At 43.9% G+C, this 17,670-nt stretch overlaps 1 protein-coding gene across 1 annotated transcript; it reads left to right on the forward strand.

Annotated features, from left to right (window-relative positions):
• The first annotated feature begins 1,162 nt into the window (after positions 1-1,162).
• onecut3a (one cut homeobox 3a) lies at positions 1,163-17,434 on the forward strand. Its single transcript, XM_062424439.1, has 2 exons — positions 1,163-2,201; positions 17,142-17,434. Exons 1-2 carry the CDS (start codon positions 1,163-1,165, stop codon positions 17,432-17,434), a joined length of 1,332 nt encoding a protein of 443 aa, XP_062280423.1.
• The last annotated feature ends 236 nt before the right edge of the window (positions 17,435-17,670 follow it).

A 17,670-nucleotide genomic window follows, 5' to 3' on the forward strand; every position in this document is an offset into this window, starting at 1 on the left:
ATGAAAGCGAGAGAGAGAAAGAGAGGGAGAGAGAAAGTTTGATTTTCGTGGCCTTAATCCGGGGAGCAAAGATGCGAAAGGGGTCAAAGCCCGGAGGTTATATGATGAAATGCAACTCGACAGATTTATTCAGTAACATTTTGCTGAAAGGGAGAAGAAGAAAAAAACACTTGTAGGAAAAAGTTAGTGAAAGCTTTGCGGTGAGAAATTGGACAGTTTACCTTCCAGATTTAAAAAAGAGAAGTTTAACTAAACTGTTTACAACTAAAAGGTGTCAAATGTTATTCACGCAAATTGAAGCATGTATCTCGTGTAGCTACAAATGCAATAATTCTTTCAGTATCAATAATTAATGCATATTTCTATTTATGAATAAAGACTGAAAACAAAACAAAAAGACAGATGTTGTAAGCCTCCTCTTCAAGATAAATTGTGTTTTTCTCAGCATACTGTGTCCTGATTTGACACATTAATATTTAACCTTCAGGAGAGGCATCACATGTGTTGGCGCCATGTCGAACGGTTTTTATCAGAGAAAACAAGGAGCGAGTCCTCCTTATCCTCCTCAGTGTAAACGTTGCACACACTGCTCAGGATTGCAGCAGCGCTCATGATAGGCCGTCTGTGTTTTTATCTTAACAGAGTGTCTAATGCAATCTGTTTTAGGATTTTGAGGTTCAGTTTGCAACATGAAGCACAACCCCGTGACATGGGGGGCCAGTGACGTCAGATTGGCCCCAGACAGAGTACGCGAGTGCGAGGATATACACCACGGGGGCGCGCACATGCGCACAGGCTCGGTCTCATCTTGACATGAGCGCGGGCGCGTCAATATACACACAGAAAGCAGAGCAGCGCTTTGGGTATAGTAGAAGGTGCTCTACAGAGGAAGAAATCCAGGCAGGCGCAGACACCTTCACACACTAAGCAGAGGTTTGCGGCACAGTTGTGTGGTGGCCGGGACCCGATCTCTTAAAACCATGCTGGATTGACTACAGAGAGGCAACTACAATCAATGGCTTGGCTTTGAAATCGTTCAAAATTTATTGGAAAGGAGTGCGAGATAGAGGGACCGTGAGAGAGGGAGAGAGAGAGGGGGAGAGAAGCGAGGGAGAGAGCGAGAGAGTGGCGAGAGGGGTGGAAATAAAGATCCTTTTCAACGATGGAGCTTACAATGGAAAACATTGGAAATCTGCACGGTGTATCTCACTCCCATCAAACGAGCGACTTAATGAACTCCCCGCACGCGCGCCAGTCATCGGCGTCGCATCGGAACTTGGTGTCGCACGGACGGTCAGCCATGGTGTCCAGCATGGCCTCGATACTGGAGGGAGCAGGGGACTACCGCACAGACCACGCTTTGTCTGGCCCCTTGCATCCGGCAATGACCATGTCGTGCGACTCCGGGATGAGCCTGAGCAGCACCTACACAACGCTGACGCCGCTGCAGCACCTGCCCCCCATATCCACCGTTTCGGAGAAATTTCACCATCCACACCCACATGCTCACCATCATCCGGCTCACCAGCGACTTGCGGCCGGGAATGTCAGCGGCAGCTTCACCCTGATGAGGGATGACCGAAGCCTCGCCTCCATGAGTAACCTCTACGGTCACTACCCCAAAGATATGTCCGGCATGGGGCAGCCTCTGTCCCCTCTATCCAACGGTCTTGGGTCTTTGCACAGCTCCCAGCAGACTCTCAGCGCCTACGGTCCTGGAGCTCACCTCTCCAACGACAAGATGCTCTCCTCGGGGGGCTTCGATTCCCACGCGGCCATGCTGTCCCGGGGCGAGGAGCACCTTGCCAGGGGTCTTGGGGGTCACGGGGCCGGGCTCATGACATCCTTGAACGGCATACACCATCACAGCCATCCGCACTCTCAGGCAAACGGGTCCATGCTATCAGACCGGGACAGGCAGACTGTGGTGGGAGGCGGGCAGGGAGCTGGGTCAGGACAGGTGGAGGAGATAAACACCAAGGAGGTGGCACAGCGAATAACGGCAGAGCTCAAGCGCTACAGCATCCCACAGGCCATCTTTGCTCAGAGGATCTTGTGCCGGTCCCAGGGAACTCTGTCTGACCTGCTGAGGAATCCTAAACCGTGGAGTAAACTCAAGTCTGGCCGGGAGACGTTCAGGAGGATGTGGAAGTGGCTCCAGGAGCCCGAGTTCCAGCGGATGTCGGCGCTCAGGCTTGCAGGTGAGTGAGGAGACAGCTCCCAACCTGAGTGATGTGGAGGGATCAATTAGAAGTCAATGTGGCGAGACTGTCAATAGCTGCTCAAACAGACATTACTAGAAGTTATTAGTCGATTGTATCGAGTAAAACTTCATCATGACAGTTGGGGTGTTAAATGTTGAGGGAAATCTATATTTTGATTGATGCCACGATCCATGATAGTGTAAACATACGCTGTGTAACACTAGGGGGGTTTTAAACAAAAGAGAGGAGGCACCCCTCAAAAGTAGACCTGGTGCAAACTCGGCCTGACAGGTGTGTTTGTTTTTACGCAGACGTGTAGCAGTTTTACGCACGGGCACAAAACATAGACACGCACATCCCTCTCCCTCCCTCTCTCTTTAACACACACACAAACACAAAAGAGAAACAGACCAAACAAAGGAAATCAAAGCAGGATGTGAGCAAAATTGATTACATCTCGCGGTTATTACTTTAAAGGAAAAAGCAAATCTACACTTTGAAATCACTGCAACTCAAACACTCAGCTTTTACTTTGGACTCATGAATCAAACAAACTTTATGCGGCACTTTGGCACTTCCCTTGTCAAATAATCGCGTCGTTGCAAACAAGGATCGTCTGAGGCCTGGCCAAAGAGTCGGGGGGAGCGTAACCTCCTATGGATCAATATTTCAGGTCCAGGCGTCCCCTTTCAGAGTAGCGCGCTGATAAATTATCGATTTGAATGTGAAAGACAGAGACACAAGCAGATGCGTCTTTTCTCTGGCCTGTGTTGTCTCCTGCACTCTGGGTATCTCCCAACTTGGTTAAGGGCCTGTTTCTCCTTTCTGAGACTGAGAGATGGTATTTATTGTGGCTTTGTGACATTATGGGCTCAAAACAGAAAGGACTGGACATCCTTTCTGTTCAGTAGGAGACAAATTGTTTGATTCAAATCCCTTCTTTCTCCATTTTGTCTTTCTGCGTGGTTCATCTCTTTCATCCATCGTTTTTATTTGTATTTTACGCACAAGCTGTGATTTGTTCCGACATGCCCGCCCCCATTTAAACCCTTTCACACTAAAAAACCTGATTAACAGAACGTACATGAAAACGAGGGACGTCACAGTAGGGGGTTAAAACAGAGATGTGACTGAGCGGTCCCTTCTCATTGATGTTTGTGTAAAGGCCCTGTTTAGACGTGCGCTCCCAAACGTCAATCAGCTCTTCTGTGTCGTATTTCAGCAAACAGTTCAATTAAGCAGATATAGTGGCATATTTTAGTTCCGGTCAATGCCCTATTGAAAAGCACTTAATGGCATGTAAATTGTTCCTTTGCGCATTTAGTGGGGTTCTGGTAAATAAAGATTTAAACACTCCACAATTGTCTCTTTAAGTGCCACTGCTGTTAAAGCTAATTGGGCTGTGGGGTTTTATATCTTCCACACCCCGCATCAGGATAAAACCCACCGATTCAATTGACATGTTGGAGTGGTACAGTCCTGTGCAGTGCACACCTCCTGCATATTTTAATGTGGGCAGGCCCAGGACAGCTCCGAGCAGGCAAGGTGTGTGCGTGTGAATATTTATTCTCTATAGAGATGTGGAATTGAATTAAATCTGATCTTAATTTCATTCTGTGGCGACAGATGTTATTACTCTCCTATTTTTAAAATACATATTTTTATTTCACGAAACAGCTGGTTTAATGCACAATGTGCACTTTAAGCCTGCTGTTGCTGTGCTTTGTGAGCGACCTGGTGTCACAAAAGGACTTTTGGATGGGGGGGGGCGGTCTAGTTGGTCTAAATGACAAATGACTTGTATGTAAATGCACGGAGCAACATTTTACTTATTGCATTTAAAATCACCATTATCCTCGGTGCGCATGTGGGTTGGTAGTGGGGGGGTGGGGTGGGGGGGTGTAAAGGGCTGTGGGGGCGTGGAGGGGGATGCTGAAAGTGAGGCTGGGCCATACTCGCTCGGCCACATCAATCAATAAATTCAAATTACTATTCCAAATTCATCACAGTCACACAAATCAATGCAGCTGCCCTGCTTAGCTAATGTGAAAATGCCACTGTCTGCACACGCACACGCGCACGCACACGCACACACACACACACACACACACACACACACAAAACAATCCACTCTTGAAACGAAAAACAGAGCAGAGATAGGCCAGTTTATGGGGGAATGTCCTTCACGCTTAACATCTCCTAATGCGACGAGGGCAAAGACCCACAGGCTCTCCTACCTATTGTGCTCCTCATATGCAAACCAACAACACCCAGCCCACATAAAAAAGCTTTTACCATCCAGTGTTTTGTAGCTATATATTTCCATTCACCATAATACACATGTATCAGTAGACTTTTGCAGAAATGAATAGGCAGCTTCATTGCAAAGCTACACGAGTAAGAAAGACTGAGGTTTGGAAAGCATTTAAAGATCGCATTAACGATGAAAACAATTCGTCTTTGCATCTGTGTTGAATTCCACACTCCATCTCAATGTATTTGGTCGGGTCAATACAGCCCTGATCGATAAGGATAGCCAGTGCATCTATCAATTATCCCGCCTCAGCACTCTCTCCCATTGGTCTCTCCCCCGGAGCATGAAGGGGGAGGCGGGAGCCGGGAGCCGGAAAAGGGGAGAAAGAGGACAGCTGTTATAAAAAAAAAAAGCTGTTGCACACCTCACCTTTTTTTCTCCCCCTCTTTCTCTCTCTGCTGTAATCGTGTTCCATATATTGTGTGTATAGTCAACGCTCCCTCTCAATGTGCCCTTTGGGGTTTATGTTATACAGTCATCCGGGTCTTTGCAGAGAAATGCTTGATTCTTTCTTGTGACAGTGATGAGGTGCCATGGCATGCCAAAGTCCCTCTTTTCCACACGCGCACACACAAAAAAAGCGCAGTTGGTTCATTAGCATTTGAATGGCCGGGGCACGTGCCAGGGTGTGCAGGTCAAGACCCACAGGACATGGAGGAAAAACATTGTAGAGAATGAGGGTGGGAGGCCTCCTTTCATGTTTCAATGGACTACACGCAGTTTACACAGGCCTAATCCTGGAGCAATATCATCCCCCAGTCCCCTTTCCCCTCTGCAGGACCCATCCTCATTTTTTCTTAGTAAATATTTTTTTATTGAACTGACCAGCTTCCTTTCTTGCAGGTTATGCTCTTAATTGTGTTTTCAGACTGTTCAAAAAAAAATTCAGTTTAAGCCACTTTAATCTTCTTTGGTTGCAACAAATTGATACAATTGGAATATTTCAGAAGATAGTAGGTATATATTATTGCTTTTGTGCAAATACAATTTATCTTAGCGTGTGTGTGCGTGTGCATGTGTTTTGTTAAGAAGGTCACAGACTGCTTATATCGTTTTATGGCATTCACAATGAGGCAGCACATGCTTTTCCCCTGCAGGTCAGTGTTCTTGTTTCAGGCGCTGTCCAGAGTGCTGAACTGTCCGTCCGTCCACACAGAGCTGCCGGTCTCCTCTGTGTGTTGAGGACAGTTCAAGGTGGTGAACTGGAGTTTCACCAATACATAGTTAATAGCATTCTTGTAGACCCTAAACACCATTATTTCATCCAACAGCTTCCACCCATCGATCAATATTACAATCTACAATCGCGTCAATCACACTCTCTCCTACTTTCCAGTCCAACACGAAGCAAACTGGGGGTTTCCATTTAAATCACATCTCCAGCTTTTTCTTTTTTTTAAGTGGGGGGAGCTGAGGAATACAAACAGGGATTTATTTTGGGATGTTCAACAAAAATATCTAAAAGCAATAAAAAATAGTCAGGAGTGGTGCTCCTTTTTGGTCATGTAAGCCAGGATAATGGGTTTAATTGGATAGGGCATTAAGTTGTGACTGATGCAGGATAATTTAAAACAGGATTTTTTTTCTCATGAAGAGATGGCTTGATGTTACCTTGCCAAATGATCGATTGGTACTTTAATAATTGATGTGTGAGGGGAAGATAGGGGAGTAAACAGTGCAGCTGCGGTTTCAGAGGCTCGTTCCTCGTTAAGCACAGCAACGTGTGCTGTAGCTAAGTACTGAGACACGCATGTACAAGCATCGCCTTTGAAATCCTCTGGTGGGAGAGCAACAGTCATTTTCTCGAGGTTATACCTCCAGGCTATTTTGCTTAAATCCCGGGTTCAGCTCAGCACATACCATCTGAAATGACATCTCACTCCTTGCATCATTAGCTGTAACCCGTCACGAAGAGACTGGATGTGTGTGCAATTAATCCAACTTTAAATTAGCATAAATTTTCATTTTGAGGCCTGATATGAATATGCATAATTGGATGCATCATGGAGGATGTATGGGAATGAGGACTTTTGAGTCACTTTGAGTGACTTCTTTTCTTCTTCTTCTTATTTAAGGCTGCATGGCTGCATAAGACGGGGTAATATCATAGCAGCAGCTACAGCCTGCATACGTGTCCCCTCCCCGTTTCTTCTCTCCTGTGTGTATGTGATCGGGATGTTGAGTGTGTCTGCGCCACATTGTTAAGGCCGATCTGGCGAGCCCTGAATCTGTATCGATTTCCATTCCCCGACCTCTCCTTTCCATCTCTGGAGCTGCGCCATGCAGCCATGCAACCCCCTCCATCTCCACCGTGCAACCCCATTTCTCCCATTAACAGCTCACCCTTCATAACACACAACAGAATGACTAATAAACGCATGCTCTCACGCCGCCGTGTTGCACACATCGCTGCCCAAACAGTTGCTGACTTTCTAAAAACGGAGAGGTTTTAGTGGTCCTTCCTTTAATTCTGTCGTAGAGGGGGGTTAACGGCGTGAGACAACTTAAAGTTCACAATCGTTTAACCTCTTTCTCGCTCATTATACATCCCACCCACACTGTTCCGTCCTGTACACACGGCTCTGACTGCATCGACCTTATTATTCAAGAATAATGTAATTTTCGTCTGCAAAAAAAAGTCAGATTCGTCTGCAGAGCGGCGGCTGAAGCAGGAAGCAGGAGAATGCTCTGTCTCTCACATCTTCACCCATTCCTCTTTTAGATACACACACACACACACACACGCACGCACGCGCACACACACACACACACACACAATTCACACGGGGGGGGCGTGCTTTGCAATTATAAATGCAGTAGAGGTCTGGACTCTGTACAGTCTCGAATACCGTCTCTTCTATTTTAGATGATCAATTCCTACGCTACTCCGTCGCCCCCTCGCAAAACCGGATCGATAGGAGAGAATGACCTTTAAATCAAATTGCTAGCAGAGTCGACTGAATGCACGCGGCTAGCATCAAAGGGTTAATGCGCCCCCCCCCCCCCTCTCTCCACCCCGAAAAGTACAAAGGGCCCCAAAACTTAAGATAATCATAATTAAATCCAATTGTTCCGTCTTTGTGCTGTGGAGTCAAATGGCTCCATGCACGCAAAGGTTTAAAATGTAGGATGAACACTCTGTGTGTGTGTGTGTGTGTGTGTGTGTGTGTGTGTGTGTGTGTGTGTGTGTGTGTGTGTGTGTGTGTGTGTGTGTGTGTGTGTGTGTGTGTGTATGGCTTTTGACCTGCCACAATCTGCATCGGTTTACATAACACTCAAAGCAGGTGACGGTTCCAAAGAGCAGCCTGTTGTGCAATTAAAATATGTTGACCAGAGCTCATCAGCAGGGTCGTTGTGTCGACAGAGCTGCAGCCCGCTGTTACGTAACGCCGGGATGCCCCCCAAAAAACTACGTCTGCGCTCATACACCCGGTCCGCTTCCTGTAATGAATTACAGTCTCCTTTTCAGTCATCATTTGACAATTACAAAAAGTCAAAACAGACAGTTAAGCGGTGGATTTTACCTCACCTATTTCCCTCTGATTCATTATTGTATTCACGCTGGATGTCAACACTCAGATAACTGTGTGACCTTCGCACATAAAATGAAGCAGATGTTCCTGTTCCCACACAGTGAGGGGATAAGTAACGGACTGCTTTTTGGGGTGGATGGGTGATTAAAGCCACCTCTGGGTGTGAATCTGTGTGCAGGAGCAGCAGCAGCACACACTGACTGCTTATCTGACGCATTGAAAAGCCATCGGTTATTAAAGGCCCGATAATGGCTTGTTTAATACGCAGGCTGAGAACACAAGGCAAGGACACTGTCCACGCAATTAATGAGAAGCGAATCCAATTGAGTGCTGTTTCTAAAAAAGCAAGGAGCCATTTAATCACGCAGATGTTGAAATCTTACTCTTAAATCGAGAGAAAGATTCGCACATGTGGAGACAGTTTATTCCACTCATTTCACACGCAGATCCACTTTAACACTTAACTTTTCACAAAAGAAGTGGTAACATTTTGGAGAAGAAAATAAGAAGGTAAGACGCTATTGCAAATGAAAAATAAGCAATGTCTTCCACAGATAAAATGAAATTATTTCTTGCAAATTTGTTTCGCTCGTTAACAGATTTTTTTTTCTGTTAAAATTGACATTTTTGCAATTGAGTCTGTGCAGTAGCCTCGTTTTATCATTGAATGAGACGTCTACAAATAAAACTGCAAGTTAAATCAGGAATATTTAAATTCTCCTCCTCAAAGATGGTGTCTGGACCTCGAAGGAAAGCCTACAGATGGGCTCTAAAGTCGTTCTGCAGGGTCGATCACAACAAAACCGCAAACACACACACACACACACACACACACACACACACACACACACACACACACACACACACACACACACACACACACACACACACACACACACACACACAAGCTTATCGTACCCACAGTTGCAACCCGAAACTCCGGTTGGGCAACCCCACACAGATCAACAAAGGAACAAAACGACTGTGAAATCAATTGATGAATGAATCGATGTCAGCCCGTATAGCCTTTGTATTACATGTTATTAAATATAACGAACAAGCTGCGGGGTCTTTCTAAAATTATTCATATGTTTAATTTGTTGCTTTACTGAGCCGATGTGGAAAAAAAGCTGACTTATTGTTTATTCAGTCATGTAGGTATTTACTGCAAGATGTGTTTGTGTGTATTTTTCTTTTCTTTTTTAAAAACCCAATTAATTAATTTATTTATTATAGAATAGCAGATTGCAGTCATGGGTCTTACACCATCAAAAAAATACAAATTATTATTATTATTGCTGTTGCTACTAGTGATTATACTCACATTATTAATTATTGATATGCTTTGGGACTGTCTTGAAATAAATAAACAAATACATAAATAAATACAATAAATAAATAAGCCAATCATTTATATCATCAGAAGAATTGATAAATCAAGCTAGAGAAAATAAAGCTCAATAAAACCAAATAAAAAATGAATCTTAAAACGGACAGATCCTTGCAATTTGCAGAGAAAGACACTATTTCATTTATTGCAACATGGGTTGTTTCTTCTTCTTTCTTTTTTTTGCATTGAGGAAAACAGATTAGATAAATATATTTAGGACCTTGCAGTTATAGGATTGAGTTATAGTATTTCTGTTGACTCTCTCGTCTCATGAAACAAATTCCCGCGTATTGAAAACCTGTCTGTGTGCCTCTGTGGAGACTGAACAGTGTCATCGTCGTGTCTGCTGTTTCTCCTGCGACATATCAGAAATATGTGACAGCTGACATTTAAAGGAAATTAACACATTTCTGGAGAGTGGTGCAACTTTTTCTTCACATGTACATCTCCTCATTAGTGGTGTAAATACGAATATAGAAAGGCTCAATTGTGACCCAACTGACCTCTGAATAACTAGTCCCGCAAGACTTTGGTGATCATATGAAAAACAAGTCATTTAGGCCGTGAGAGCGCTTGTGATTGATTTGAAAAGTGTGTGAACTCTTTTCAGAAAATGCATGCTTTGAATTTAAATGCCCATTAAGCTATTCATCGTTTAAGAACATTTTTAAAAATAATGAAATAGTTTATTATTTAAATTGTGTTTCACGTTTATGAGTATAGATTTAAAAATATATACATATTTATAGGCCTGTAAGATTTCAGCCACGTTGGCCATTACAATCCGGATTCATCATTTCTGTCCAAAAGTCTCAAAGTGAAGAACCTGCTAATAAATCCATGAATTACAGAAAAAAACAACGTCACAGCGGACACACACACACACACACACACACACACACACACACACACACACACACACACACACACACACACACACACACACACACACACACACACACACACACACACACACACACACACACACACACACACACACACACACACACACACACACACACACACACACACACACACACACACACACACCTGTTGTCTGTGGCTTCACCGGGTGGGAAATGAAAGCGTGCAGGCCTGTGTGTCTCTCCGAAATCATTATCGCTATCACGCATAACTGGTCAAAGCAATTATGAATGGAATCAATGATAATCGCAGTTAAGAGTATCACTCCAACCTAGCACCCATTCATACAAATAAATGGCACATGCAGACAAGGCTGCTATTAAACTAGCTTAAAAAAAATAAAATATTAGTAATAATACGGGTTAAAATCCAGTCGTGTAGTTCCCTCAATCATGCGCTTAAATGGCTGAGTGCCTTTAATTATCTAAAACCTCATCAGGAGTGTGATGATCGCAGGCAGCAGTCGTTGTTGATTATTGAATTTTTTTGGCACTATGCAATTTCTTACGGTTTGCCACTGTGCTGCTAATAACACATTAGGGTTTGGAAAAAGAGCAGTGAGTAAGATTATATTTCTCAGGTGCGCACCTGAAACCAAACCGACACAGACTGATAAAACTGGCTGATATAGTTTATTTATATGATGTGGAAAAAAAGCAAAAAGAAGTATTGCATGCCTTTGTGATAGATGATACAGCAAATGTTGCATCTGAACCTGAGAGGACTATAAGGTGGGATGTGGGCGAGGGTGTAACTGAGTTCATGTTGAGTTTTATTGAAGTGGTGGAGAAATGCCTCGCAGCTGAGTCGCGGGAGAAGGCAAACAAGCAAATTGTGTCGCTTTATAAGTATATTAACACCAATTCTCACTCATTACATTAAGGAGTATTGAGCTGAAGTGTTCTGGTCTGGCGAGGAAAGTGAGAGCTTGGCACTGCCCTGCAGCCTTGAATGGAATAAATGCCACAGTACAGACATGCGCGCTGTCATCAATCTTGGGCAACAGCGCGTGCCAAACAGCAGCGACGTTACTTAATAAATGGATTTGAAGGCTAAACATCAAATTGCCCAATCATGCTTCTTACAATATACGGAGAAGAGTGCAACTACAAGCAAGCTGGCCTTGCAGTGAGGACAGGGTTGCCTACCAACAATAAACGGGTTGTAATGTGTGTGTGTGTGTGTGTGTGTGTGTGTGTGTGTGTGTGTGTGTGTGTGTGTGTGTGTGTGTGTGTGTGTGTGTGTATAAAGGCGCCGGACCGTAACCGGTAAACATGTTTATTGGTAAATTAATTAAATCAGCAGACGTTGACCCCGTCTGTTTTACAGGGATCACGACCAGAAATGGGGCAGAATCAGGATTGAATTTGAAACCCGTGAGGAGAGTTTGGAAGAGCCGGAGTCATTTCTGATGCATAATCATGGTTTCATAAAACACTAAAGGCACAATATTAAGGCGGTTTGACTTTCTCATTATGAGCAGGAAGGGCAGCAATGATCAATAAGTGATTAATGCTCAGGGTGGACTCTCATCTTCAGGGACGGATGCTGAAGGCAGCTGCGAGTACGCACAGTAAACACAGGTGGGACAGGTGAGCTCCAGCGTCACGTAGGACGCTGTAATTTAGTTATTTTCCTCTCTCTCTTTCTCTCTCTCGCTCGCTCTCTGATTTTGATCATCTTGCTTCCTTCCTATCGTGTTTTCGGCGTCTCCACCCCTTCATGAATCTCCTCTCTCTAGGCCCACTCCCCCTCCGAGGCATAATTAATTGGACGAACTGAATTTCACACACGAATTATTCACGAATCTATCGATCGATATTGAACACCCAGGGCCCTTCTCTTAACCTCGCTTGGTTTGTCGTGAAGCAAAGAATATTAATGTCATCAGTGGGGGTGGGAGGGTGGACGGTGAGGGGGTCCATAAAGGGCATAAAGGATAAGTTGAAGAATCACTCCTTAAAGAAATTGATAGTTTATGAACAAAGATTGCTTGACAATAAAGGCCCCTTCATTTGACATTCATGAGTATTAACTGACCTTCTCCTCTGTATTCATGGGGGGGGGGGAACACAATAATATTAGACTAATAACACAGGCTACCAAATAACAATGTATAAGAGTGGATGAACAGTGAGATAAACATGGCTTGTTAATCAGTCTCTCCATGTTTGTGAGGAGCCTGAGGGATCCATTTAAAGTAGGTCAGCTCCTGTTCAGCAGCTCCATATTGCGAGTTATAGAAATTACATTTCTCTCTGGCCGTGTAGCAGCGGGGTGTACACCTCGGGAAACACTCAGCACCAAAGATCTCTGCTCCTGTCCGGTCGCTCTTTGTGCATGAGTTTATGTCCGTCTCTCTGCTCGTTGCCTACTGTAGCTCTAAAAGCTGCAATGATCGATTTTTTTTTCTTTTCTACGCTGAGCTTGGTTCAGTAATCAGGGCCCCCTTCCTCACCGATCGATCGATATTGATTACTAAATCCAGCGCCTGTAGCAAAGGCAGCGCGCTGTGGCGCCCCGTGCAGCCGGGCCACGTCGAGAGCGACATCTGCCGACCGACGTGGCACAAAGCAGGCTGCAGACGAGGAGGCAGGAGGTGAGAGGAAAAGATGCAGAGAGAGAGAAAGCTGAGATTGTCTGAAAATATAACAGAAAGATTCCTGCTCTGTCTCGCTTTATGTGATTATCGTCCCAAACACAGCATTTATGGTGATTTCTGAGTCACATTTTTAGAGCTTTAAAGATAATAAAGTCCCCAAAACGGTCATTAATAAAAGTGCCCTTCAGTGAGCTTCCCAAACTAACATTTGAACCTACATAGAAACAAATCCATCAATAGATTTTGGAAGAATTATCTTATAGTAACTAAATACATCCATGTTGATTTTACACTTTTTAAAGACTGTTTATGAAAAGTAAGTCTTGAGTTCAAATGTGTTTATGAAGATCATTTTATGCATTTTGCTTTCCAGAGGAAAAAAGAGAAAAAAGTTGATTGAATTATGGAATTTTTAAAAATACATTTTATATAAAGGGGGCTGTGTGTGTGTGTGTGTGTGTGTGTGTGTGTGTGTGTGTGTGTGTGTGTGTGTGTGTGTGTGTGTGTGTGTCCGCTGTGACGTTGAGAGAGAGATGCATACCTGGGTGCAGCCACATGTCAGGACAAACTGGACGTATAGGTGAGGCCTTCAGGTCGACTGGAAGCTTCATAAAATAAATGTAAAATAAGTCTGGGGTTAAATATAAACATAGTTATAAATCTATACAATAATAATATTGATCGTATTGCTCTGACAAGAACAACAGAGGAAACCTGATCTTAAAACCTACAGGGTCAAATATAAAAAAAATATTATTTAATCAGTTCCCATAAAATAAGTCAGCCTTTTAAAATAAATTATATTCTTTAAATATGATTCAGATATCACACATCAGTTACATAATTTAAATGAAAATGTGTCAATCACTTATATGTTTGTAAAATTTGATTATTTGCATTATTTCAGCGATGTCTCAGAGACGGCATCGTTCAGTTTTGTCCTGTGTTGAAAGCTGTTCAGTGAAGTCAAGGTCTGGTGATTGTGGAGGGAAAGCTGTGCATGTCAGCACTCTTTTCTGGTCCTCCCTGGACTTCAAACAGGCCTGGTATAGCGTAGAGCTTCGCTGTATGTTTAGGCTCACTGTCCTGCTGGGAAACGAATCCTCTTCCACACAAGTACAAGCCAGAGGGGATGGCATGCCTTTACTGGAAAGAGTGGAGTCAGTGGAGCTGATCCAGTGCAAGTACACAAACGTGGAATAAACCTGCACATTTCTAAAATCATGAAGGCTCACATAAGCTTTCCCTTCTGTGGCCTTCTACACTGAAATTTTAGTATGGTTTTGTAGATGATAAATTCTCGTTTTTTTTAGTGAAGATGGGATTTAGAAGCTCCTTCTTCCCCATCGAGGCTGAACATTTTTTAACCCATCATTTGACTCAAGTTGATGTTATTATTTGTTCAGCTGTTTTTAATCTTGGATGCATGTTTTTCTCTTTTCATATAGATACTTTGATATCTTCGTACGATTTCTTTATTGTATGTGTTGTTATGGCTCATGTCTTAAAACTAACTACAGTTTGGTGCTTAGGTAGCTTTCCACCACTCAAGAGAATAATTTGACCACATGTTCATTAATCACAGAGCAATGACAATAAAGCATCAACAACAGTAATAATTTAGTCAGAATTGGCTTTATCAGAATAATTCACACAATATATCCGAGGACAATGCATATATTAATGTTGTAAAGAAAATTGAGTAAATCTTAACAGATAGTGTTTGAAAGAGTCACATATATCAGATTTGTATTACTTAAAGGTTGGATATCTATCGGTTACAATTGATGAATGCTTAAATAAGAAGTATGAAATGAGCAAACTGAATGAATTTTTTAAAACTAATTATAAACATTTCTTGGTAGTGGACTACAATGGGGGTTTTCAAAGATGTTGTCATATTGATGAATGACAATAAATAAATCAATTTGCCAATAAATCCACCATAATGAGCCGGTCTGCCAGTGTTTGTCCCTGCAATTATCTGGCGTTGTATGTGGTTGTAGGTTAGTGTCACGAGAAGACACGTGTGTTCAGGGTTTTAAAGTCTTTCTGATGACATCGTATTCGGAAGAATTTAATTCAACAGATGCAGGATGTTATTGTGACTTCTCATCGCTTTAATAGCCTGTCCTTTATGTCCTGTAACATCTGTCCTGCTGCGACTTAACTCACCACGACGCTCTGAATAATTTCAGCTGAAATCAAAACCATTACATGACATCACCATCATCTTCCTCCTCCTCCCTCTCATCACCATGACTACCCTTACTACGACAATAAATCAAAGCATTATATATGGCGATGATGCCGATATACATATTGTACATACAAGCATTCATTTGGACAAATTTGTATGTGGTATATTAGCATGTGTGCATTTGTATGATATATATACACACACTATATAGCTGCAGTGTTGATGTGAAATATGAATATGATGGATGGGCCTGTGTGCAGGTTAGACATCTGTAGTAAACAGATTGGACTGCAATGGCTGATCAATGGGCTCTGTTCCACTGTAATTAGACACACAGCGCCACTGCTTGGCTCCAGCCACTTCAGCATAATCACAACCTCCCCAAACACACACACACACACACACACACACACACACACACACACACACACACACACACACACACACACACACGAGTAGAACACAAGCTCATGCAGGAACGTAAAAAAAAAATCTGTGCTTAAATGCATCAAGACACACGCACACACACAGCATGAGAGTGAGACATTATTGAAGGCGGGTATGAAAGTATCAGACAATACCAACGGCAGCAGGTGGAGACCCCACAGGGATGGCATCTTTCTCTCTCTTTCTCCCTCCAATTTGCTCTCGTTTTATTGAGACAGTAGGGAGGCTGAGAGGGACACACAGTCCGTTCTGGCAGGATTCGATCCTCAGCCAGCAGGGGAGCGAGTGGCTGCAGAGGTGGTGCCTTAACCTTCCACACAACTTCCATGTAACTCCTGCACCATCTCTGGGTGCCGTTTCTGTCTTTTACCCCTGCACCCATCTGCTTCTTTTCACCTGTCTCCTGCAAATACTTTGAGTTACAACACACTTACCCACAATACAACACTCTATTAACTATTAATTTCTGTGTTCACTACCTACAAACCCCCGCCGACCCCCTCTGCCCCCCTCCTCCCAAACGTAAAAGACTACAGTCAGTGTTTTTTCTTTTGAAAAAAATTGCCCTGTGTATGGGAAGAGGCTCATAGCAGCCGGTGCAAGCACCTCTCGAGTGGGTTATAAATACCCTCTCAGAGCTCAATAGAGTGGGCTCCAGTGGGCTCTGTTTGAAGTAGCAGACTGTAGACCTGCTGGGGGGGATTCTGACCTCAGTCCCTACAGAGAACCCCCCAATTCCTACAGCAAAGTCGGTCAATATTTCTCTTTCTCCTTCACTCACCACCCCTCCCTTCTCGGCTCCTCTCTTTGGTTCTTATACACACACACAAATGCACACACTTTGTCTTACTCCTCCACCTTTTTTCTTCCCGCTCTCTCCAACTTTTCCTTTCCTTGCATCTGCCCCTCCTCTATCTCTCATTTACACACACACACACACACACACACACACACACACACACACACACACACACACACACACACACACACACACACACACACACACACACACACACACACACACACACACACACACACACACACACACACACACACACACACAGCTTACTTTTGTGCAACAGTCACTCAGTCCCCCATTGCGACTCAAACTGCATTAATATTGAATCAAACAGCAGTGTCTCCAGCTAGCAGGCAACAGCCAGTCCCCCCCACCCCCCTTCTCGCTCACCCCATCTTTCTCTCACCGCAGGCTGGCTCCCTGTCTGCACTCTGCAGGATGGAAGGAATATTCCCACTGGGCAGGAGGCATGGATTAGCTTTAAATCAACTTTAATATGGCAATAGAGATAGAGCTGTATAATCTCTCCTGGTGTATAAACTAGTTTTTATGTGTTTAAGTATTGGCTAATGATACATTTAGTTACTTTACTCCCCTCCACCTCCTGTCCTTGTTATTTAGTAATGAAAATAATCACTTTTGTATATTTACCTTGCTTTGTGTTCTCTTTCCCCTCTTTGCCTCCCACTCTCATCCCAATCCCTCCCACCGCTGCCATCCACACCAAGCCTGCAAGCGCAAAGAACAGGAGCAACACAAGGACCGCAACACGGCCCCCAAGAAACAGCGGCTGGTCTTCACTGACTTGCAGCGCCGCACACTCATCGCCATCTTCAAAGAGAACAAGCGTCCATCCAAGGAAATGCAGATCACCATCTCCCAGCAGCTCGGCCTGGAGCTCAGCACCGTCAGCAACTTCTTCATGAACGCGCGCCGCCGCTGTGTGGACCGCTGGCATGATGACCATGGTACCAGCCCCGGGCAGCCGGGCACATCCGCCACCACCTTCTCCAAGGCCTGAGAGGAGGAGAGGCCCTTCAGAGGGCTGGGGACCCAGGTTGGAACAACAGGCATGGGTGAAACCTGTCTATGACAACCCTAGCCTGGACCGTCTGAATGTGTCCTCTGCCCAAAAATCCTTTGTGCCATGCAATCATCTTTTTTGTCAGTCAAAATATTTCAAGCTCTCACCTGAAACAAGCATAATCTAAAGGTGAATAGTGAAGTCAGGTCCACTCTGCATTACTCACATAAGGA

The sequence above is a fragment of the Scomber scombrus genome, chromosome 8, assembly GCF_963691925.1.
Source record: "Scomber scombrus chromosome 8, fScoSco1.1, whole genome shotgun sequence".
In the NCBI taxonomy this organism is placed as follows: Eukaryota; Metazoa; Chordata; class Actinopteri; order Scombriformes; family Scombridae; genus Scomber; species Scomber scombrus.

Coding starts and splice junctions, on each gene's coding strand:
- onecut3a (XM_062424439.1), top strand. CDS start 1,163: ATGGAGCTTACAATGGAAAACATTGGAAATCTGCACGGTGTATCTCAC. Junction 2,202..17,141: donor GTCGGCGCTCAGGCTTGCAG/GTGAGTGAGGAG, acceptor ATCCACACCAAG/CCTGCAAGCGCAAAGAACAG.